The sequence below is a fragment of the Pecten maximus genome, chromosome 2 (genome assembly GCF_902652985.1).
Source record: "Pecten maximus chromosome 2, xPecMax1.1, whole genome shotgun sequence".
In the NCBI taxonomy this organism is placed as follows: Eukaryota; Metazoa; Mollusca; class Bivalvia; order Pectinida; family Pectinidae; genus Pecten; species Pecten maximus.
The window spans coordinates 42,385,989-42,412,688 of NC_047016.1; the positions used below are offsets into that span (position 1 = coordinate 42,385,989).

At 35.6% G+C, this 26,700-nt stretch overlaps 1 protein-coding gene across 1 annotated transcript; it reads right to left on the reverse strand.

The window, feature by feature from the left end:
- Window positions 1-1,149: 1,149 nt before the first annotated feature.
- LOC117322140 (ubiquitin carboxyl-terminal hydrolase 20-like) lies at window positions 1,150-26,649 on the reverse strand. Its single transcript, XM_033876906.1, has 22 exons — window positions 26,557-26,649; window positions 24,742-24,856; window positions 23,986-24,111; window positions 23,275-23,375; window positions 22,585-22,745; window positions 21,280-21,349; window positions 20,948-21,061; window positions 19,408-19,486; window positions 17,813-18,476; window positions 17,204-17,295; window positions 16,820-16,983; window positions 15,619-15,723; window positions 15,264-15,309; window positions 14,695-14,806; window positions 12,262-12,327; window positions 11,525-11,651; window positions 10,778-10,841; window positions 9,944-10,049; window positions 8,737-8,818; window positions 8,478-8,586; window positions 8,194-8,296; window positions 1,150-7,193 (listed from the first exon to the last, which is right to left on the reverse strand). Exons 2-22 carry the CDS (start codon window positions 24,823-24,825, stop codon window positions 6,622-6,624), a joined length of 3,147 nt encoding a protein of 1,048 aa, XP_033732797.1. The 5' UTR covers window positions 24,826-24,856; window positions 26,557-26,649; the 3' UTR covers window positions 1,150-6,621.
- Window positions 26,650-26,700: the final 51 nt, after the last annotated feature.

Sequence of the window (26,700 nt, forward strand, 5' to 3'; positions counted from 1 at the left end):
TTGTAAGTGTCCTGGATTTTACTTAAGCTTCACATACTTTCCTTTCGAAAGAACTCAACTTTTTGTAATTAGATTGCCTAAATGTCCAAGAATTTCATTCTATGATTTTCTGACCGCCGCCTGTATCTGGTCCATTACCGTACATGCACTTTGTGCCGAAGAAGAAAAGCGATTCCAGCTATACCTCAGAAACGCTCATCAAAATAATCGGCATTGTGTGAAACAAAATCAAGTTGGCCAACAAATGGCCACAGTTTGACAATCGTGTTTGATCTGTTTGATGATCTGATTGTAAAACTCAATGAAGATGTTGTCGATCAGAAGCTCAATCATTTTCCCGATTTCATCTTCACCGTTTGTATGTAGTCGTATGTTTTTACAAAATATGATCCCGTGTATGTAAGCTTATATTGCCATTCACCTTTCTCGGGAAAGAAAGCTTTCATTACAAGAGAACTAAGGCATTTCCTTTAATTTGGAATGGTGAATGGTAATGTAAAGAGTAGAAGAATCAAACATTCTGATGGAAAAAAATCCACATTCCATAAATTCCACTTCTGGAGTAAACAGTATCCCATTAGGACTACCAGCCTGGTTTAATTAGAATAGTAGCAAGCTTTAGTTAGTAAATGAAGGTCTAGTTGAACAAATACTCGAAGTCTCTTGCTGGGTCTTCTGGAACTTGGGAAGAAGATTCTGTTTTTAACATATTTTACCCAGGTGACCTTGTGAAGGTGATGTTTTTCCATTTTACATCAAACTGCACTCTGGAGCACTGATAAAACTTTGTATTGCATGCTCGTGTGAGTGTTTAGTGATGTGTAATTTTAGCCAATCAGATTTGTTAGAAACGTCTGCCAAGTTGGGCGAGAGTGCAATATGCTGTTTTATTAAAGATTCAGTATTTATAACATCATGGTGAATATTTTGGAATAAAATAAAGTTTAAATGGCATGTGATCATATATGGGCTTACCCAAATGTATGAAAACAGTTATGACAGTTCTGGCTTCTGTCAATATTGGTTACGGATATATCTTCGCTTACAAAGTCATTATATAAATGGAAACAAAATGCCGAGATAATTGTATGTATTATCAGCTGTTATGTAATTTTATCTCTGATAAAACAATATAAAACACAATTCAACCGAGGTTTATCTCTTTAATAAAACTGGAAATATGACAATGCAAGTATCACGATTCAAAGTTACATTTATAAGTTAAAATCTAATATTCTACATAACGGGCAGCAACATGAGCACACACATTGCACATGTTTGATTACATTGAATAAATATTGAATTAAAACTGATTTTTAATTACTTCTACCACAGTAATTAATTTGTTTTCACTAAAACTTTTGTGCAGAATTTATAATGAAATTTCATTAAAGGAACAGTGTACAAAAATGAAAAAAATCTTTAACTGCTTTAACAGTATTTTGTGTAATGGTGTACAAGTTGATCAGTGCACTCGAGCGTTAGAGTAATAACAGGCATCTCAAGCAATACAAATCACAATGCAACTCCGGAAAACACTGCTTAATATCATAACAAGAGGACCAGAAGACCTGCATCACTCACCTAGGTATTTCATATAATCATGGCAAAATATGCTCATTTCAGTTGTATTACAAATATCAAGCTACTTTTTAAGGTGCGTCTCCCAACAATGGTTCAGATCTGATAAGAATTAAGTGTACAAAATCTTAACGACGAAGAAGGATTTGAAGGTTTTTTTGTTATATTTCTCCTATTTGGTCTCCTTTCTTTGGCCTCATGAAAGCCACACTCATCATTGATACAACATTGTATCTCCTTTGCCTAATAATGCTCCAGATGAAATTTCATCAAAATCCTTTCAGTCATTCAGGATAATTAGTGATCTAAATGTAATGTTGACGGACAATGGATGCTGCGCCATGCTATAAGCTCACCAACCCTATGGGTCAGGTGAACTAATTAATGATAATTAAAACATTATCATTTTTTACACTTTTCTGAAAATCAGCAAACGTAACAACAGTGCCACCTAAAAGGTTTTTCTGGATAATGTGTATACCACTCTGATCGAAGTATGATATATTTTTATAAAGAGAGCATGCAAGAAAATTATCATCGTGTGTATAGATTTATTATATTTAAAAGTAATGAAAATTGACCAACCATACTAAAACAGGGAATTTAAACAAGAGGCTCAGAGGGCTTGTGTCGCTCACCTGGATATTGCAATGAATATGAAGAAACTATACATTCTGGACAATAAGAATCTGCTATATTTCCCCTATAGTGCCCCTTTTTCTCAGGCCCCCCAGGGTTAGACTCACTGTTTATGCAAAATTGGTTCCCCTTCACCCAAGGATGCTTCAGACCAAATACTGAAGGATTTGAAAGAAATTGCTATATTTCCCCTAATGGGGCCCTTCAATTAAGGATACATCAGACGAAAATTGGTCAAAATCCACAAACTTTTTCAAGACTAGTAGCAATTTTTAGGATAAGATGACAGACGGACGACAGACAGATCCAACTACATAGAATAACTTCGAGGAGCTTGAGGTGAGCTAAAATCATGCTGGTTACATATCCTTACCATAACGACAAAAAAACATACAAATATTGACTTGACAAGATTTTTGTTATCAAAGTAAGTCCATGCAAAAATATCTTGTTTTACAAATAAGCAGGGTCCAAAACAGCACCCTGCTGAACACATCATTCATGATTTTATTGTTTTGTGAAATACAAAAGGGATGCAGTGCGTACCCTATAGCAATCAGACTATCTGTCCATTTTTGTTCTACATACAAAGTACATTGTACTTCGAACAATGTGTTCTATTGGATCAGTAGCTCTAGAACTTTATCTAGTGTTTCCTTGAATAGCAGTCAGGAGTTCAAAGGTCAAGGTGACTATAAATAAAAGATCAGTTTATGACCAATATCTCAAATTCTGTTAGGAAGATTACACTCATACTTTGTCCCATCCTTACTAGAAGAAACTGTTTGGGATAGTTTATAGGCCCTGCATGCAGTCAGTCACTGTAGCTTTAATAGAAAGTCACTTCTGTATAGCCAAACCAAACCAAGGTTCAGGTTCTGGCCCGCACATTATTGGGTCCTTTCTGACATGTCAGTACTCTAGTTTTTAAAAGATTGGAATAACTTAGAAGCAGCTAAGCCAGTCAGTCAACATTGCGACCTTAGATAGAGAATCTACAAATTAAAACTGTCATTGATTTAATATGATGTCAAATTAGTTTCTAATACAAATCACAGATAAAATATCATCTTTTTGTTCAGCATTTCAATGACTATGAAGAGAACCACATTAAGCCTACCTTACTATTTTAATGTCTTCCTGGTAACAAAACAGCCAGTGTCTTGTTCTACCTGAGAGTCAGTTCAAACAACAAGACTAACAGCAATTGAATAAAAGCAAAGCAAGGGGCTCACATAGATATACTTCACCCATCATCCCTCTCAATAATATAAATCTGTCCAGGGGCTCACATAGGTATACTTCCACCATCATCCCTCTCAATAATATAAATCTGTCCAGGAGCTCACATAGATATACTTCCACCATCATCCCTCTCAATAATATAAATCTGTCCAGGAGCTCACATAGATATACTTCCACCATCATCCCTCTCAATAATATAAATCTGTCCAGGGGCTCACATAGATATACTTCCACCATCATCCCTCTCAATAATATAAATCTGTCCAGGGGCTCACATAGATATACTTCACCCATCATCCCTCTCAATAATATAAATCTGTCCAGGGGCTCACATAGGTATACTTCCACCATCATCCCTCTCAATAATATAAATCTGTCCAGGGACTCACATAGGTATACTTCCACCATCATCCCTCTCAATAATATAAATCTGTCCAGGAGCTCACATAGGTATACTTCCACCATCATCCCCCTCAATAATATAAATCTGTCCAGGGGCTCACATAGGTATACTTCCACCATCATCCCTCTCAATAATATAAATCTGTCCAGGGGCTCACATAGATATACTTCCACCATCAGCCCTCTCAATAATATAAATCTGTCCAGGGGCTCACATAGGTATACTTCCACCATCATCCCCCTCTTCAATAAAATAAATCTATCCAGAGGTTCAAGCAATATACTGTGCATCAGCTTTTATTTTGAAAGTGGTCAAGTGCAGCTTTTGACCTTTAAACTTGACCAGTGATTTTGACCTTTAAACTTGACCAATGACAACCAACATCTAACCAGGAGTAGAATTTCATGCTATGATGTTATGGTGTGAATACCAAATAAACATAGTGTGGGAATGATTTTTCCCAAACTTATAACATAAACAACAATTAAGAACACAGAGTCGTTTCTGGAACCTATTTTCATGAAAACAATATGAATTTAATCATATTTCATGTCAATGTAATATCTTGTTCTAAAAAACATGGAGGTGGTTTAGCAGTTTGATAATCCTATAAAACCTTTTGGTATATGTCTTTAAGTTAAAAAGAAATCCTGGCATTTGTCAGCATAAGTTTCATAGCTGATGAAGCGATATCTACTTAAAGGTAATTTTAAACATAGAACTTTGATTTACTAGAATTATCATACCTATTCTACTACTTCAAGACAAATTTAGAAAATGTAAATCTTTTTCTCAAGGAATCAGATTTGCTATTCAAATACTATTTGCAATACAGTGATATATCCCTTATAGCCAGCTGTTATCTCTCATTGTCAAGGTAATTAGAATTTACGCTATTTAGAATTGAAAACAGAATGTGAATTAGGCTCTGTTCCTTTGACCTCTGCCAGGTTGAAGGCACATGGTGCCCTGAAATTTATTACCAAACACTTAGCATCAATATAGAACCTGCAGCATATAGATCGTCTAGCATGGTTAAAAGTGTTTTGATATTTGTTTTATAACAAGGTAGCGGACTAGTCTATACCGGTATATACAAAAATATAAAACTTATCAAGGGCCAATTTTCACCCTCTGTGCACCCCCTCCATCGAGAATAATCCATTTACAGTCTAACATGTGTATAAAGAAAACTCGGGAGAAAAGGCCAAAGTGTCCTTTATATAGAGGACTAAGAGTTGTGTCCGTTATATAAACAAAGAACTAAATTTTGAATTAAGATTGATAACACATTATACACAGTACACTGTCTCCCGATATCTTTAAACACTAACAAAAGAATAAAACAAACAAGATAATTAAAGACAAATGATGTATTGATTGTCAAAATTTATCTGACACAAAATTTTTGTTTTGATATTTGAAATATCATTTCTTATGATCATTTTAACATACCTTGTACATGTACACTCGGTTTAATTTTACAAGACAAAGCATCAGTTGACTGTATCAGTTTCAAAATGAGTCATTCCTCATAATAACAAACTATAGCAGGATAGAATTCAGAAAAAATAGCAAACGTAGAAAAAAGGGAAAACTTAAAGTTAATTCTTATTAAAATACTCATTATGTCCCAAGAGAACAATAAATATGTATGAAATATTTTTTCTGTTACAACATTTATAAATGTGTATTTTCCTCTGATAACTAGAATTCCTAAGCATTTAAAATTTAAAGAAATCTTTTCTTACTTCCATGTAGTGATTTTATTTTCATTTTATGACTCATTGAAAGAAAAGTTTACTAAATTCTGGATACTGTTTACACAATACACACACATAAAAAAGGCAGCTCGCAACCATGTGCTTGCCAGTTAACATTGCGACCTGTCAGATTTGCATACAGTTAAGTAAATATAACAATTATGGCAGACCTAACCATTCCCTTTTCTCCTCTTCTATTCTGATGATTGAATTACCAATTAAAACTGACCATGCTTGTTGTCTACAACAAGACTGTATGGCTAACTGTCACCAATGGTGTTGAGTAAACAAACATCTCTGTCGATGGGTCGCTGCCTCTAGTAATTACAGCAATCAGTGACTGATGTAGTGGCTTCCCAAGTTAGCATTTCCGCTAGAGGAGTTGAGTAAATTAGATTCTGCTGCTTATCCAGAAACTTTTCACAAACAATAAATAACACATGGCAATAGCCTCATACATATATCCGTTATACGGAATTTTTAACAACTTACGAAAAAAAATAAGTATCCACTGTCCAAATCAGGTAGGTATCCGCTATATATATATTACATTTGTAAAGTGATTTTCATTGGGGATTCCTAACACTGTCTGTTATGGTTATGGACAGGTGTCCACTCTTTTAGGGTGTCCACTATGACAGGTTTGATTGTGGTACTTTCTTTAGAATTAATGGTAACAAACTTTCCCTATTGAAATTCAAAATGGCCACCTGCATTTTGTTTTCCGATCAGTCACAAAATTTAACATGCACAATTAGGTTCCAAGGGGAACCTACAGGTAAAAATTGAGAAAGGTCCTTTTACATAATGTGGTATTTTCTGAGAAATAGTGATAACAAGGATTGTTCAAAGTGATGACGGAGGGACCACGAACCACGGACCACAGGCTACGGACCATGGATGCAGGGTGATTTGAACAGTCCACTATCTGATGATGATGGGCTAAAAATGGCACAGGCCATGACTTGTGAAATGTCAGAATTCTGTTTTCTATTCCTCTTTCTGATTGAGATTTTCTGTAGGGGCTGTCTCCCCAATAGTCTCCACGTCACCTGCCTGTACAGGGGTCATAACCTCCTCCTCCTCCTCCGACTTGGTTTCAACAGAACTGTTGTTTGTGTCCTTATCTGATGCCACTGTGCCAGTGTCGTTATCATTGCCCTGTTGCTCAGAGTCAACCTTACTTTCCTCTCCACCACCATAATTAACCTCCTGTTGACCGTCTGCTCTTTTTTCCTCCTCCTGTTGTTCCATACCACTCCCCTTACTGGCCTGCTTGGCCAGAACATGTAGGGGTTGTTGAGTGGGAGTTGTCTGCCCTTCCTTAAACTTGGGCAGGTTGAGTGAGGACGCTGAAGTTGAGGTGGTCATGTGACAGGGGGGAGAAGGTGACCTGAGGGAAGACACCTGTTTGACGATAACTTCCGGACCTCCATGGTAGATACCCTGTAGGAACTGCCACATCTCCTCCGACAGTTGACCATAGTCCGAGTTGTGTCTCACAGTCAACTGACCATTCCTCATTATGGAGATTGCTTTGTTGTCAACTGGACCAGGTGGCGCTGAAAGTGGAATGGTAAACATGCTTTCAAACCTTATTGTATCATGATTAATTTTTCGCTATTTATGCAGAATGCTGCTTTCTGATTCATCATTTCATTCTTTTCATTCTTCCCAAAGGGCCTGTATCATTCTCATGGATTTTGCAGTGATTATTGCAATAGGATTTTGAGGTTTTTGATTTATTTTCATATGAATGAATTATGTGACCAAAAGAGTTTTTTACTTGCATTGATGCTATATTCATTTTATTATATATTTCATTAAAAAAAGTTCAGTATGACACTAACACAAGTGCAAGATCCTCTATTTTCACATACATGGCTGATGGGAATGGGTTAACTCTTCCTCTTACCCTTGACAGGGATATTCGTAGTTTTACCGGGGTGAAATTTTCTTATCTATGTAGACAAGCTGCACATGCTCTTTGCATGTTCTCAACCATTGCATATTGTCATGTCACCTACCCTCGGGGTAAGATACTTAAGTTGCCGAACATTCAGCAAGCTTCGTGTTTGGTGACTTAAAAATCTTCCCCTCGTGTTGAGATTCCCCTGTCTCACCCCCAAGGATGTGAAAAATTCTATTAATCTAACACAGGGTAGGGAAAAACAGCTGACATGCACTATGACATTATCAATTTATGTAACATAGCCCTGATGCAAATTGATAATGTCATCACTTTTGACACACATTTCATGAGACATTGACGATGGTGCTATGAATTCACAACAATGTACAATTTGTTAGCTATTTCTATTTATGCAAGAGAACATGGGTCTGTTCTGTGGATAGGGATATCTCAATCAACGTGTATGCAAGCCTCATGCTAACTGTTCAAACTCTTACACAAGGGTTGAGATATCTGTCCACAGAAAAGACCCATGTAAGATTCTATTATGATACAAAAGACCTTCCATGAAATCCATAAACATTTAGTCCATAAAATTTTCCTTTAAGGATATACAGTATATGTTTAGTTGCTGAACACCCAGTACTCACTTGATTTGCGTTTGCGTACAAAATTTTCCCACTCTTTGAACCACATCATACTAATGGCATATATGATATGAGGGTTGTCCTCATCCTTAAACTTGTCATTGAGCTGAAATACACAAAAATACTTTGAGAATATGAAATCATTCACTCATACTACAAGAATTTGAAATCATTAGCTCATACTTCTAAGAATTTGAAATCATAAGTTCATACTTCAGGAATTTGAAATCATTACCCCTTTTTTTGAATCACTAGAAATGGAAAATGTGTGAAAATGTCAAACTTACTGCAACAAATTGTTCGAGTTCGGATTTTTGTCGGTAAATCAAGTTGTCCAGTTCTGTCTGACAAGTGGAGCATGCATACAGATGGTTACATACTGGCCCACCACCAAACCTGATACAAGAAAAAATACATCAGATGTTAGTGGTAATAGTGTAACCCCCCCCTCCTCAATAACATCCCCTCGACATTTCACTGACCGTTCTTCTCAGATAACACGCTGTTTACTGACCACACACACTGAGTGACAGCTGTAATACTGACCGGCTGTGTAGATTCTCCCACAGTGACTGGTCAAATGACTCCACTAAGTCCTCCACATGGTCGACTTTGTTTGGCGGCACACCTGCGAATAGAAAGAGTTTGGTCCATGTGCTTTACTATTAATTGAAAGGTATCACGCAGTCAAACTTACTGCAACTACGTAGCAATATGAGCTACTTCAGAAAAATTGTTTGAATGGTTAAAACATCCTTTCACCCCTAATCCCCCTCTTTTCACAAATAAAGTAAAAGTTTCGTTGTACTTGGGTGTTATCAGTGCCAAAATTGGAATGGAAAACAAATTTCTTCTCATTTTCTTAAATATTCTTTAATCTTAAAATGCAGACCAGTAACATTGATTTGTCCACTTTTGTCTTGATTATAACTTTCACTTTCGTTTTAGAACCCAGAAAGTTGCTGAAAATAGTCACTTCTCAGTATTTGGGACACAGAATTGATGGTTCATCGTGTTTAAAAAGGTTGTAATAAATGAGGTTGGGAGGGGAAAATACAGTCACATATGAGAGGGAGCCGTTCAATTCAGGTGGTCGCTAAGGCAGGTTTGACTGTACTATGATGTGACTCTTAATAGTTTCTACCAACCTTCATATTTGCTGAGGTCATGAAAATGAAAATGCAAATACATAACTCATTTATTAAGTTTGATTTATTTAACTAAAACCTTAAATACCTCCAAGATAATTACCTCCAATGACCACAGAAATTCACGGATACAAACATGTACAAAGGGAGATAATTACTTCAATTAGTTCGAGGTTCAGGCTGTTTTTTTTCTTCTTTTTTTTAAAGCATGAATGATGGGAATTTATTTTCTTAGTTTTAATATGATAGAAATGGGCTAATGAAAATGAGCATTTTAAGATCTGTTTTGTCTCTCAAAATGTGAATTTAGAATTTCAGCCAAAATAGGTCCTGGTTAATTGCTACTATTACCCAAGTGTATGGAGATTGAAATGACAATTTATTGGCGATTTATCTAATTGTTGCTGTAATTTTTGAAGGTCACTCAATGTTTATATGACTGTTATGAAACCATCACCATATGACTGCAGCAAAATCAATTTAAATTCCCAAATTCAGAAATGGGTCAGGGAGGCTGAAATCAAGGATAATCTCGAGTAAATTATGAAAGGTGGCAGGTATGCTCCATTGTACGTATATATACATGTATGAAGGGAAATATTTACCTCCATGAGGACACAGGAAATCGAAATTGGTGATTGGACCAGGCTCAGCAAACATATTAAAACGGTTGATCCACTGTTTTGACACAAAGAACTGCAGAAGACTTGGCTGTTTAAGAAAACAACATTTTTTGTTAAAAATAATCAGCTTCCCCGTTCATGGCACTTCTACTTCGCATTCAAAATGTTACAGTACATGCATTAATCTTTATACCAGTGAAAAACACACCAGCAGTTCACAGACAGCAAAATCTACTGACGTGTTTTGTTTAAAATCTTAGTAATTAATTCTACAATTGTTTTCATGGAAATAAAGCCACATTACCTAAACTCTTGAGCCAGAAAACAGTGTGTCCAGAATATTTGATATTTGATACAGACATTATAATTTTGCATGTTAAATTTTGGTGCTTTCATGCCAGATACCAAATAAACCAAAATATAACCACAGCTAAAATATCCCAATTTACAGTATCATATTTAAAGATAATAGAAAATAATCATTCAGTGAATAAACAGTTTGAATCTAGGTAATTTAGAGTGAAAATACATGGTTGGTGGTTGGAGGGGTGTAGGGTCAATTTACCATGGTCGTGGCGAAATAACCTACAACCCAATATTTCTCTTGAAAACCAGTTACTGTAGAATGTTCTTTCTTGTAGACAATAGAAGACACACATTTGAGCCTAGTAATTTAGAGTGAGAATATAGGATTTAACTACCAAATTACCCTCCTAATACTGCTGGACCATCAATTTCTAATATGTATTTAGTTGTACATCAAACCAAGATATCACTATTAACAAGACACTGGATGTATTTATACACACAACGTACCTCCTGTGTTTCCTTGAGCTGCATGGCTTTCTGCCTGATAGATATCATTTTGTCATTTCTTTTCCTGTTTAAAACAGACATTATATATAATTAGCTGGATACAATTAACATGGAACTGTTTTGATCTCTAGTAATTCAAAAATAATACACGAGATCCCAGAGAGATCCTTCATTCTATTGTCAATTTCTTCCTTTAAACTACTATTTTAAACTGTTAAGGAACATGACCCATATTAAAGGTCAAAGGGGACAAGTTTGTAAACTGCTCAAACAGCCTAAAATTTTCGGCAACATTGATTGTTTTTCTTTTCATAGTTTCAATCATGAAGCATCAGAACAACATGACCCTCAAATACACATGCCATCAAAGCCCCAAAGAAGACTTACTGGATACCAAGAAAAACATAAAGTCACATTTTCATGAATTGGATTCAGTGGCTAATGATGGATTATGAGATTATGCACCTTCATCACCTTATATAAAAATAAGGGCATAAATATAATGCTGTCAAAAACCTGCTTCATTCATCCATCTGCACCATTATTTGGCTGAGAGCTGTGAGGTGGCCAGATTATTGGAGCTCTACTCTACTTACTGAATGACCTTGACCTTAACATTACCAGTACTTTCTGAGTGACCTTTACCTATCATCACAGTACTTTCTGAGTGACCTTTACTTTACTAGTACTTACTGAGTGACCTTCACCTTGTCAGTAATTAGTTAGTGACCTTAACCTTAACATTACCTGTAAAAAAGGACATAGGCCTCACAGTTGATGACCTGGTTGATGTCCACTTCGGTCACATACTGGTCATCAAACTCGTACCACTGTTCATTCGTGTAGTTAAGACAGTACGCTGTGTAGTGGCCAGCTGTAATTTACAACAATGTTTATAATACATATCTAATTTACATACACACACATGTACAAGCCAACCTTTGAGGATTGAATAAGAAATAAATTATCAGGGATCATCCATGTTGACATGGACATTCAGTACAATATTCAAACTGTTGGTACATTTACAAGTAAAAGACACAATCATTAGAGGTAAAATGTTGACACTATTGATACATTTCAAGTAAAATATTGACACTATCGGTAAAAAGATTGACACCTTCAGTACTTTAATTCAAGTAAAATATTGACACTATCAGCATCAATATTGACACTATCAGTATAAAGATTGAAACTATCGGTATAAAGATTGACACTATCGGTATATTAGAGGTAAAAGATGAACGCCTTCAGTACATTTCACGTAAAATATTGACACTATCAGTATATAGATTGACACTATCGGTTCATAAGATGTAAAAGATGAACACTCTCATTACATTCCATGTAAAAGATTAACACTAACAGTATCTTGTATAGATATTTATAATATTTTATTCCCTTAATTTTAATAGTCCTAAACCAAATTCATCAAATGATTTCAATTGAAGTTGATGCTAAAATTATCATGAGAACAGACTTACCCCCAGCAGTGCCATGGTGACAAATGACAGCTATGAGGTCATACATCATCACCTCAGACTTGCAGTCTGAAATCAGAACAGCACACCAGTTTAAAATAGGACACAAGTTTATCTCTGACTTCACCAAGTACCACTAGGACTGCTTACAATGCATGGATATAAACTGGGGGACCAGACTTATTAGATCAAGATAAAGTCAGGGTCGATAGACCTTTACCTGTAGAACCACAGCCACGTTTGTCTGGACAAGTTCACATATACCTGGATTCCACATGTTAATAATATCACTATTCAGAAGGCATACTCCTGTGCATATTTTCATATAATTTTGTTTATCATGTGAAATTTCAGAACGATTGGCCTTCTGAATAGTGAGGAATGAATAAAGTACACAGTGGGTGTCATTAACAAGTGTATCTCATTAACAAGTGTATCTCATATACAAGTGTATCTCATTAACAAGTGTATCTCATATACAAGTGTATCTCATTAGCAAGTGTATCTCATTTATAAGTGCATCTGACCCCACCCCACCAAATCACCACCCCAGGGATAACATTATCGAGTTTTTATATTTTTTGCCATGAGCATCAATTATGATTTAGGAGAAACATAATATGTGCAACCTTTAAATACATCATTATGATAGGCATCCAGCGACTACACCACCCCTCAAAATGGAAGTGCTGACAGGCAAATGGACAGACAGATAAAACTGACGGACACCATGATCATTTAATATTACAATCAAATTCTCACTACAAACGGGGCAAGTTAAAAATCCCCGATTGAGTCATGTTTAGACTGTATAACTAGGGTAGATTGAGTCATGTTAGACTACTGTAAATCACTTATATTTTGTGAGTACTTAATTTCGCAAACTAACCTAATTTGACTTATTCGCGAATACATAATTTCGCAAATTCCGATCTCAAAATGACTTTAAATTCGCGAATAACATTAACAGATCAGAGATATGTCCATGGTGGTAGCCATTTTGTTTATGAGAATCATGTGACGGTACAAGAAAAGTCATGTGATTCAATCATGTGATATCGGTGTCTGGTCATACTGAATTGTATTTACCATACCTGTATACGCCTCTCGGCTATATACAAGTGAATTAAACAAAAGAAATGTGGTGTTCAACGTGCGTTTATATTTGGAGGGTGAAATGAGTTGTTTTCAATATAAATAAAGCTTTCACGCCCGCTCATATGTAGTTAGTCTGGATTATTTCACCGACATGACCACGCTTACAAAGGCGGTGTCAGACATTAAACAAAACCCACAGCTCATTAAGAATGCCTGGGAGATGACGCGACTACAATAGGTTGTGAGTAATTAACGTACATTGTAATAAACGTACGTGTGTATACAGTGATACCGATGAACAGTTCTCGGGACAGTCTATTTCGAATAATATATACTCCAGGCGATTATTTGTTCTGAATGTTTGAATTAGATAAATAATCTGTTTGATTTCAACTTTGATATGGTAAATATCTTTTCGAGAATAAAGCGATGTGAAGTGCTATATATACATGTAACCTTACATAACTTACAACAGCGTGGTTAATAAAGTACGATGTATTCCGGATGACCATCCGGGATCCTCGGGACCGTAACTAATTAACTACATGTAAAACGTCGTCAAGAAGTTAATTACATCCGAGTTCAACCACAATATTAGTGTTCAGTGGGGTTTGGTGTGTGTGAAATTTTGGTGTTTTGTGATATAAAATTACACTCTGATCTACATGTAAGTATATAATCTATCATTCTATTATTATTTTAATGGCGATGTCTGTTCACCAACTAAAGATTACGATCAATTCAAAATGGACACCAATTATTCTTGTCATTTTTATATAAATATTCATGAGGGATTTGAATTCACGTTTGACTCTCCTCGCGAATTAACGCGAAAATAAATCCCACGAAATATAATTGATTTACAGTATATAACTAGGGTAGATTGAGTCATGTTTAGACTGTATAACTAGGGTAGATTGAGTCATGTTTAGACTGTATAACTAGGGTAGATTGAGTCACGTTTAGACTGTATAACTAGGGTAGATTGAGTCACGTTTAGACTGTATAACTAGGGTAGATTGAGTCATGTTTAGACTGTATAACTAGGGTAGATTGAGTCATGTTTAGACTGTATAACTAGGGTAGATTGAGTCATGTTTAGACTGTATAACTAGGGTAGATTAAGTCACGTTTAGACTGTATAACTAGGGTAGATTGAGTCATGTTTAGACTGTATAACTAGGGTAGATTGAGTCATGTTTAGACTGTATAACTAGGGTAGATTGAGTCACGTTTAGACTGTATAACTAGGGTAGATTGAGTCATGTTTAGACTGTATAACTAGGGTAGATTGAGTCATGTTTAGACGGTATAACTAGGGTAGATAATCATTCCTACCTTTGTGTGTATATGGCTTCATGTCCAGCCCATCCAAGGGAAATGCCACGTAGGAGCTGATCTTTGAGGAGTAGAATTCATGTCTGAATCTCTTCAAGTGAACACACAGGATCTGTAGAGAGAAATGTTTACAACAGTAAACCTTCAGTCAGCTTGAACAAAATTAAATACATTTTGTTGAACCTGTTCAAATCCAATCTTACATTTTGGAAAATAAATGCAAATTTGAACTATACCCCCGTCGACACCGGCCAAAATCTCAGCAAATTGTTAAAACAACAACAGACCCCAGAACAATCTTGGTGCCACTCATTGAATGAACTTTATTTGTTCTTTGTCAGACTGGTCTTCTTTCTCTCTACTTTCTTCTTTCTTAAGTCTACAAGAACATGTGGAACCTACATGTAAAGTTTGAGAAATTCTTATCAATAAATAGCAATAACAAACTTCAATTATCGCAATCCAAAATGGCTGCCTGTCAGAAACACTAATACTACATGATATCGAAGATCTACTGGCTTTATCAGATGGTAGGCTAACAAAGCTCACTTGATTAAAGATTAACATACCTCAGGTAGTTCCAAGACTTTAGAATATTTGATACCGTTCCGCAATCTGTACAAAGAAGATAATCAATTAAATAAAGGATTCAATACACTATAACAGTAAGCCAATGGCTAAGTAATTCTCAAAGAATAAGTTGAAACTTATTTTCAAACTTTTCACATTATACTATAGGTAACTTACTGTTCCTCACATAACAAGTGGTTACTCACTTTTTACATTTCTCACACAATACATGTATACTATAGGTAACTTACTGTTCCTCACATAACAAGTGGTTACTCACTTTTTACATTTCTCACACAATACATGTATACTATAGGTAACTTACTGTTCCTCACGTAACAAGTGGTTACTCACTTTTTACATTTCTCACAACTATACATGTTGTCTCCCTTTAGTTCATCAGCGGAGAAGAAAGCAGACAGACAATCCTGTAGATTGATGGTGGGGCCCACAAACCAACTGGAATGGAAGATATTATTTCAGTAAACAGCTAGAACTTTTAGCCAATGCATTATCCATGCTACCCATCATTTGTGATCATGGCAACCAAATGATATCTTTGTTTGGGAAAACAGTACCAGTGTATTTCTACCATCCCTCAAAATCCTTATATTTTGACCACTCAGAAACATCCATTATATTTCCATAGTGACGGTTCTTGAGACACCTGATGTCTTAACTTAAAGGCATTAATAAGTTACACATCTTGTCAGACAAAATTTGAATAAAATTGATCAAAGGACTGATGAGCTATTGGTCATTTCACAAAACATGTGTAAAATAACCTGGTAACCATAGCAACATTTTTTTCAAAATGAATGAAAAAAAAAATAGCATACCTGTATGCATATCTAAACATTTCTGTGTATTTTCATTGAAATTAGTTAAACAGCTTTGGAGGATTAGTCAAGAAAAGATATGTCTCATAAGAGGGTTTCTTTTGGTTACCATGGCAACCACATGACATCAATTGCTTTGGGAAATTGAATTGTTGCATTTGCCATCCCTCAAAACTCTTCTATACCAATTTTCAGCTTAATCAGACAATATCTCAATTTTGTGCAATCCAAAGCCTCCATTATGGTTCCATAATAATGGTATTGCACCAGTTCTATTCAATATCTACACTGTCTTCTGCTAGTTTCCAGTGTCTTTCAACATTGCAACTTATTGCATAAAGAAACAGTCATATGACCATGTAAAAAGAATTTCCACCGCACAATCACATGACCAAAGATACACAAAGTCATGTGATCATGTTAAATTATCACAGACTGCATTGTTGTTTACCTATTGTCTGACTGGCAGTCAAAGTAACAGCAGAATCTTTCTATAGTTAAGTACTACAGAAGACATGAAACATGTGTTACAGCAAAACATGCAGGAAAGTGTCCAATATTCAATTCTTTGCTGTGGTATGGTCAACTGTTACATCGCGTTCTGTGTAATGCATCTTCTATTTTTTTCATTTCTATTTTCTATCTAAAAAATCTTTTTTTTTACCTGTTGATTGGTATTAGATGGTCAGATTTACCTGTTAATTTACAAAACCCACCTTTTCATCCAGGAGAACATGAAGGAGAACCAGCCCTGGTGTACCTCTCCACAAGCCCCACCCTTCGGAGGACCCCCCTGGGAGTTGTGGTGGATCATGTTGAGATGGTCCTTTCCTGGGATGGGAAGTGACAGGTCCTGGAATGTCTCCCTAGTGGTTGACACCTGCCATCACAAGTAAACATGTTGAGTATTTAAATCCATACATACAGAGCAGGATTCTAGTCTATAGAGAGACAAACTAACATTATTTTCAGCAGACTTTATCAGGTCGAGGTATAATTTCAGAAATATTGTACACAATCTTATCACAAATGCGCATCCATCATGAGGAACTAATACAATAAAAGACTTTCAGTTAAAGACATTCTTGCATAAATCTTACCCGTTCACAAGTCAGACACTGCACAGAGCTGAGGATTTTGCCATCAAATATGTCGGAGATCACAGACTGATACTGGATATTTTTCTGTTTGCCTGGAAAAATAAAATTCTTACTGCTAATATCTACTTTCTTACACAGAACAAGTCGACTAACTTAAAAGACTACTAGTGTAGTATATATACTCAGTATCAGTATATTGGTCCCAAGAACAATTTTTCAATACTGTATGTTGTTACGAAAAATAACACATGATTAGGACTATCTTGGGATAATTCCTTGAAAGCTTCATCTCCATCTAATTGATATAACTAAGGAAGATATTAGTATTGTGTGTTTACACAAAAACTATGATTTTACAATCATGTTGTTGGTTGGAATAATATTTATAGTTTTTGAGAAACTGAGCTAAACACAAAACTTAACTCTAGATTCTCAGCATCCCTAATTTTCAATTTCAAAATTCCAATTCTACTTGGGTAAATGACGAGTTTGATACTTTTCCAGCAATTAATCTAAACGCAAAACTGAAACATTGACAACTTTTCCACTGGAAAAATGATTTCACTTTGCAACTTGTCATCGCGTGCGAAAAAAATATCTATATATTACCTTTCTTATTTGTACTAGTTTTGGTGGAGTAACTGTTTCTAGACATGCTATTATTACACGTCTCTTGGCTCTCTGACTCTCGTTTGAACCTTGGGCTCGACTTTGAGCGAACTCTACTCTGATTTGCTTCTCCATCCGAGGGGATGTCATCAGGACGCCCACTGTCATCAGTACAGGTGGTACTGTTAATGGTCATAGTGCTGCCTGACCGCTTGGACAATTGATTGACCGTTTCCTTCAAGTGTTTACTTGTCACAACACTGTCCTCTCTGTGACTTTTCATTCCCTTCTCTTCATTCTGTCGAAGTCGGGCATACGTTTTACCAGCATTCACTCTGGCGTGCGAATCCGATTTGTTACTGTGAGTTGAATTATCTGTGTTTTGTACAGTTCCATGTTCAGTTTCCTCACCACTGATAGCTACATCAGCCGAACACCTCTCACTACTGAGGCCAGAGTCACAAGTCTCGTAGAAGTCTTCAGATTGACTGCTGCTAGTAGAATCCATAGACAACTGACGATCATGTGAAGCTATAAATTTGTGGAACTCCTCTGTGTTTTTTTCATCAGAATCATCATCATTATCATCCGAGTCACAAGGGAGAGGCTGCTTGAGTTCTTCATGAAGCTCATCCATGAAACATCTCAGAAACTCTTGAGCATCCTTTGATCAGAGACAATGAGAATATGAATAGTGTTCACAGTTAAAGAGAGTCGCCCTCAGACAACAACTTTCAATATATGATATTAGTGTCATTTGGAGAGACAGAACAAGAGGCCTGTGAGCCTTTAAGTGGTCACCTGAGTTTTAATATGTATACTGATAGATGTTTTGCTTTTAAACAAACATTTAACACATCATTTCTGCGACCTGATTGTAGAGCAAGGTCTATTCATTTGAATTGTTTAATTATAACAAACTTTGCTTCATCATGTCATAACAAATTGTTTATCAGTGAAAAGATACAAAATACGACCTTGACCTTTTGGCAAACATGTACATTTTTGTGAACTGAACAAATATCACGACCCATGGCCTATTGGTTATTGAGAAGTTGTTTACAGATGTTAACACATTTGACCCATGTGATCTTGAAAGTAGATCAAGGTCATTCATGTGAACAATTTTTGTAGCACTTCATCTAGCATGCTACTGGTCCATATCATGAACCTTGCTCTCTTGCTCACAATTAGACCATGTGACGTTGAAGGTAGGCCAAGGTCATTCATTTGAACCAGGCTTCTTGCTTATTGAGAAATTGTTTAAGGATTTTAGTGTATTTGATACCTTGTGACCTGGAATGTAGGTCAAGGTAATTCATTTAAAGAAACTTGGTAGCCCTTCATCCCAACATGCTACAGTCCTAATATCAGATCTGTTGGCTGCTTTGTTATTAAGAAGTTGTTTTAAAGACTCCTGTGACCTTGAATGTAGGTCAAGGTCATTCACTTGAAGTTACTTGGTAGCCAGTCACCCATACATGCTACAGTCCTGATATCAGATCTGTGGGCGTCTTGTTTGTTAAGAAGTTGTTTAAAGGAAAAGTTGACACTGGTTATATGATGTTGGAGAGTTAATCTGGTTGGAGACTTACCTGCTGGGAGTAGCCTCTAAACATTGGGTGGACCACCTTTATCCCATTTACTACACTGTTAGGGATCACATAACTGGGTCTGAAACGGACAAATAGTCATATCTCTCGTCAGGCTGGTAGTGTTACCCATTACCGGGGTTTTATGAAACATTTTGAAATTGATTATCAGTACAAGATGTATATTTACGGTATCAGATTTAAAACATTTCACTGTTGAATATTCATAGAACGTTTATATTGCATACATTTACAATATAATATAAAGTAAAGACATTGTATAACTATTTAATGGTTTAACTATTTAATGTTTTAACTAAAACATTTTTATTTAATGTTTTAACTAAAACATTTTTACCCTCCCCTTGGCCAAATGGACAATTTTTGGGATTATTGTTGTAATCTTGCCAGGCATAATTCTTTGTGAATGTAATGTTAATTCCTCCTACATATTCTGATGGATTTTGAAGAGAGCTGATAAAGAGGAAAGACTGTGGTATGTAGATGTGCATGAAAGAAGGAATTTTTTGTGATCACTATTTTTGTTAGTTTTAGACGGTGACTTAAAAATTAAGTTTTGTTACAACATATTTTTTAATTGTATGGCCCGTAATAATTTTTCATGCATCACTTGTGACCTCTGGCATGCGAGTCTGATTTGTTACTGTGAGTTGAATTATCTGAGTTTTTTACAGTTCCATGTTCAGCAAACTGGATTAATTCATGTAATTTAATACCAGAATATCATTTTGGCTAAGCAGTATTTTGTGTTTTGCACCTGAAATTATGTACCCGTACAAAACATGTGTCACATCTGTTTTTGTTTTGTTTATGTGTTTCGTATGTACTCTATATGTGACTGGATTTTCAGAGTGGTCAATGTCAGATCTGTTGTGCTATTGTTCCATTTTGGGATTTTAAGTTCGTTCTGGGCATTGTTAGACTTTTTACCAATAGTATGGACCTAACAGAGTTGTCTCAGCTTCAATTTTTTGTTAGGAAATTCTATTCAAGTCAAATATGCTCTGAGCCACATAATATTTATGTGTGCTATATTGGTATATGTACGTTGAATTATATATCATATTTTAAGATGATTAATAGAAATAAACACATCTTTTAATAACTTGTAAACTGTACACACCCATTTTACTCATATTTTGATTTCATACAGTAGAAGATTGAAGAGTAATGTATTAATTGTGTCACTTTTAACTGTAAGAGATACTTTTCCTTGGTGTGTAAGTTGTGACAGCATATGATTATCTTGATTGTGTGTTTTTGGTTTTATTATTATTTTTGTCTCAGAGTTCTTTTGTCTATGTCTATCAATTTTGTCTAAATAAACTTCCAGCTTAACTCTGTGGCCTTGTGGTTTGTTTAAGAAGAATGTAGCAAAATTATGTATAAGTTGACACTGTCGCACAAATGATCCCTTAATGAAGTTAAATTAGATTATAGACAAACACTTGGGAATGATGCAAAGTTTCTATCTAATAAACACTGCTATCTAATACAAACTGTTGTCTAAAAGATGACTTACCTGCGCTTGTGCCAAACCTCACTAATAAGTCGCAGGTAACTTCTTGAAAGTTTTGGATTTTTCTCTGGCTGCACAAACCCATGACAGTCCAGGAAGAAACGGCTCAGAGGAGGACTGGAAAAACAGACAAACTCTTATACACATGGTAATAGACTGGATATTATTATTATAACTTAAAAAATAAATTATCACAAAGATAGTGAACAGGGACCAACAAGATCCTTGGAGTTCAAACAAGGCCCATGGGCCTTAATTATATAACGGCCATCTGTCTTGAAAGACCCTAGTAGTAGACAAGGTTATACTGACCACTTAGACAAGGTTATACTGACCAGTTAGATAAGGCTTGGAGAGCAGAATTCAGGTAGCAGGTGTTTCCTAGATTTTGCAGTCCAGTCAAACCTGAAAATAATTGTAACTTTCTTTATAAAAGATTTGTATTAGTTTTATCGAGTGCACACATACAGCCCAACTTACGTTCACCACTGATGATTACTCGCATGAAATGAAAACAATTACATATCCAATAGATTCATGTTATCATTGATGTTACAGGACTCAAATCATCAAAATAACAAAAGGTCCAAAGGGTCTGAATCACTGAATTGGCAAGTTAGGATTAATGGAAAAAAATCATGTTGACTGTAATGTGTTTCAGGAAATAATATTTCTAACAGAGGTGATACAATGAAAGGTTTTGCACATTACCTGCGTCAGTTAATCGTATTGAAATAAAAAATTACCTCTGTAGCTGTTTTTGTCGAATCAAACAACCAATGTGAAACCAATTGTATGTAGCAATGTGAAACAAAATGTGAAGCATGTTGTTGATCCTGTGTAGTATGCATTGTGTGTGTGGTTTTATATTTCATTTTTCACAATAGTGACCCCTGCCTTTTAAAACATGAGAAGACTTGTAAATGAACTTTCAACTACTTGGTCCTGTGACTTTGAAAAAAAATAGGTCAAAACTATTTATATCAGGAAACTTTATCTCAATCTGTCCATGGTACCTGCTGGCAGAATATTGGGCCTCTAGGTCTTCTATAACTTTAGAAGACTCTCGAAAGTTCTAACTAAGTTAGCTACAAAGGATTCAACTAAATCTTTTTAATCCTAAAGAAGGAGAAAGACTTTAAATAATATGCTGTTGGCCTGGCACCTCAGACCTCACTATTTAAACAGTTTTGAATCCTGCCGCTGAGTGATGCTTCAAGTCAAAATTTGAGTGATATTCAGTGCATAGTTATAGAGAAGAAGAAATTGTTTACAACATTATAACCAAATGTCCACATTTTGGCCCTATCCCTCAGTCCCCTGGGGGTCAGCACCCCAATTTATGCAATTTTTAATCCACACTACCTAGAGATGATTCCAGTCAATTTTTGTTGAGTTCCAACCAGTACTTAAGAAGAGAAGATGTTGGAAGAGACTGCTGACATATGAACAATAGACAATGGAAAATGGATAAACAGATGCAACAGTATGGAGTAAACTCGCCTTGGTCCTTCAGACCAGCTACACTAACAAGTCAACCATATTGTATCTAAAAGATTGATGATTTTTCTTCCAGGCTGTAACGTTAACGTTCTTTTGTAGGTAAATAGTGTCAAATACAATGAACTTGTGACCCTTACCCCTTGGCTTTACGTTATCATCCTCCAGGTCCGAGTCTGATTCCTCTCCAGCAGAAGAGTTACCTCGTGTTGGAGAACTGTTGGCAGAGCTTGATGCTGACTTCCTTAACATACTGTTCTTCTTTTTAGCAGACAAAACACTTGCAGAGTTTTCTGGAATTCTACAAAATTTTGCAATAAATGTGATAAAAATTAGCACATCACAACCTAAGAAGGTACACTGTTGACAAGGATTCTCTTTATTGATAAAAAAAAATTAAATATTCCCGAAATTTTCAAGAAATGCCGAGTGCATAAATACGAAACATAACTGATGTCTTCTTGTATATATTTGCAATCTTGATTGACAAGCGATAAATGTAATGGGGTCCATTTCATAAATCCCTCAAACTACCTTTGCAGTCACTACTTGTCAAGTATACTGGGTATTGCTAAAGCATCACATACATAAGTATGTATATACATACAAGAAGGACGGAGAGGAAACCTATAGCCCCTCCGGTTTCACCAGTATGGGACTTATAAAGATAATAGAAGCAGCAGTTTTGTTCCTCATAATGCACCAAAGCTCAACACCAAATTTCATACAAACTGGACATCCATTTCTACCAATCAGAAGCCAGCAAAAAGACATTGTATTGAATTATTATACTAATATCGCAGTATGATCACCAGAAATTGCCTACTTACGTGAAGAAGGGTTTGTTCCTGCCTGGAAAGACTTCACACTCACAAAAGTAGCACCAGATCCTGAGAGTGGACAGGTTGATAGTCATGCTGTGTTTTTTTTCCTGTGTTAAAAAATGTCCATATATATGCATTTTAATCAATAAGTATAATTATTGACAGGGGATTATATGGATGACATTAGTTTTATTTTATCTAACTTTCAAACCATGGCTGAATGGTATGCTATATATACATATGTGTTTTTTTTATCATATATTACACAATGATGATTTTGTTTTGTTTTTTGTTTTTGTATTTTTAGTCAATAAGAGCTTTACAGTTTAAATATCTGTTATGAATTATATGTTTAAAAAGCATGATTGGTAAGAAGATGGAGTTAAGAATATGACATATTTGACTAAGGAATCCCCTCCTGTCTGTCCTTCACTGTCTCTTTTTTTCACTGTCTCTTTTTGTCTTCTTAAGAAATTTTAACACTTTACTGGTCACTACACCAGATAAAGCTATCCGGAATACTTCCATTAAGTGTCCCAGAGTTTGGTTGAAAATTTTAATCAATAACCAGGAAACAAGTCAAATGCGGACTAACAGATGGACAAGATTTAAATTGTAAAGTCTGAATTTAGAACAATCAACGATATTGAACATGTAAAACAATTGGTAGTTTAATTTACAGCCACACATCAAGTGATGCTATAACAATACACTCACCATGGCATGTTCAGAGCTGTGGTCCTTAACCGACTCACCACAGCCTACATACTGACACGCCCCCACCAGGCACAGCCATAGATTGTTAGCTTTCACATTACAAGTGTTGCATGTCAGGTCCTTTAGCTGTAACAAAAACAGACTATGGTAAGTTGAGGTCAATTACAACAGTATTGCATTGTAAGTCAACCGGTTTCGCCCTGCCTCAGGCTTCATCTGGACATTCATATACGGGTTATCAAAATTGCATCCCTTGGATACTAAAAAAGAAGAGACCTATATATATTCTCTTGTTAAACTATGGCATCACAACAGTGAACAGCTTTTTAAAGTTCCATAACTCTTATTTCATAACGGTTATTTGATACTAAATCTGTATATTGGGATTCATATGTTTATTCAAGTTTTCAGTCTATCTCATCTGAACATATTGTTTATCGCTTCTTGGGGGTGTCACATGCTTAATCTATAGCTCTTTCAGGGCAGGAAAAAGATTTCAGCATCACTGGTCCTTCGGACAGGTTTGCCCCAAGGTAAAACATTGCGGTCCAATTCAAATCAATTCCTAGAATCTAAAAATTACCCTTAGGAAATAGTGAATATTTATTGTATTGTGGTAATTTGTAATTGTTAACCTCTGAAGACAAACTGTGTTGGCTCCATCTCACCTTTTTCTAAAAACAAACGATTGTGTCATGGCTGTTACACCACATATACTAACAAACTAACGTTAGTGTTCAATGTCTTTATAATTACCCCATGTTTGGTGCGAAGTTCTTCCCAGGTAACACTGTCAACATAAGACACATGAGGACAGATCGATTGCTTTTTTGATGCCATCCTACTCTGGTGTGCATTAGCTTCTTAACTTCTGAAATATAAACAACCATGCACTCATCCAATTAATTAGTTTTGATTTGTTAACTTTACTCTTTAGCAATGTAAATAATCTAACGGAAATAATTAGTAATTTTTAAATGACAAATTATCTCCCCTTAGATTTTGTTTAACTGGTACTAATGTTGTAAACAAACATGTGCTGTCTGATGAATGTTTCTGTCTAGTGGAAAATGTTTTTAATAAACACACTTTCATTCCCCATTAGAATTCTAAAAAGTTTGTTGCTATATATATGGTATTGATAAGCTTTAAGCTAGTTGGGATGGAACCAGGCGAGCTAAAAAATTGTCAAGAAGTGTTCATAAAAACTTCTTTTTCTTCCAGGCACAGACTCAAAGGTTTGAGAGCAATTGTCCCTTGGAGGTATGTGGCATATAGGTAGATTAAAACAGATCTTTAAGTTTTTTTTTATACTGTTATAAGATTAAAATAAGATGAATTTATGGTAGATTGTAGCTAGCCAGGGCAGACCTGGGAAAAATGAGAATTTATACAGATTTTTGTTGGAGAATATTTTATTTAGTTTTTGTATGCCTCTTGTTTTCCTATCACTTGATGTATGTGTGGTGTTGGATCAATTGCCACATATGCATGATTATGTATAAATTTGTTCTTCGAATGGCAGTTCAGAAATGTTATCATATTGGTGACAAAGCCCGGCTCTCTACTTCTATGCTGGTTGTAAACATACCGTACAGCTCCTCTCAGGATGTTCTTAATTGCAAGGATTTGGTCTGATGTATATGGGTCCCAGCAAGTGGTTGCATATTCTAGTGATGATACGGTCTTACTAGTGTAGAGTATATTGCTGATTTAACTTTCTGGTAGCTCAAGTTTCTATACAGCTGATTTAACTTTCTGGTAGCTCGAGTTTCTATACAGACAGAATAGAACGCTGATATGGGTAAATATGTGTTTTGGGGTAAACAAATATCTCATTTATCCATATACATGTATGTATGGTAGGTGTTATGTCATTCCTGATTTTATTGTGTGCATGCACCAAAATCATAGTGACACCAAATGGTGTCAGAGAATTCCATGTTTTCATATAGTAGTGCGCTCTGGCCCTGCACCTGATATGGTGTCAAGGCCAGAGGAAACTCGGGCTAACTTCGAATTCCCGGGTGCAGGATATACTACATGTTTTAACCATATATTTAAGAAGACTTAAGTTTTATTAGCTTTTTTATAGAGTTTTATATATCAGAAGCAAAAAAGGTACATTTATTAATCAAATTTTGATGTTGTATTTAAAGTGCACTAAATCGTAAAACAAAATTTGTCTTGCAAAATAATCGAGGATATCTCGACTTTTCGGGGAAGTTCGAATTCCCAACCAGATTTAATTTGCCGATGGTCTGGTATTTCCCGTACTAACACATTTTTGTCCAACATATTATGTACCTGTAAATTTTCACTGAATGGAGAAATGTAAATAATAACAATATTAATTTCTTCACTGCAAGCTTAGCGAATAGCAAGCTATCTCACGTTCAACAGCTTTTACTTTCCTGGTCAGGACAAGACGTTTCATATATTGTGAACAAAATTGAGAAACGGTCGACCTTTGCTCATGTCTTAAAAATAACAGAAATGCGGTCATACTTTCCGTAATATTACAATTTGTGGATATTAGATGTAACAATATTTCAAATAAATCATACAAACCCGGTAATTATGTCCTCGTATCTACCTAAACAAATCGTATATCGGTCTCACATTTTTCATGTCATCATTATTCCGTCGCCATGTACAGGAAATTGCTAATTCAGGAAAGATAACTCTGAATCATAATCGTAATCAATACGGGTT

Excerpts from the sequence above, each read along its gene's own strand:
- LOC117322140 (XM_033876906.1), bottom strand. The coding sequence starts at position 24,825 with ATGGCATCAAAAAAGCAATCGATCTGTCCTCATGTGTCTTATGTTGAC. Across the intron at positions 21,062-21,279 it reads CTCCAAGCCTTATCTAACTG|TCCTCCTCTGAGCCGTTTCT; the intron begins GTCAGTATAACC and ends CTGTTTTTCCAG. Across the intron at positions 14,807-15,263 it reads AAGTCTTGGAACTACCTGAG|ATCCTGTGTGTTCACTTGAA; the intron begins GTATGTTAATCT and ends TTCTCTCTACAG.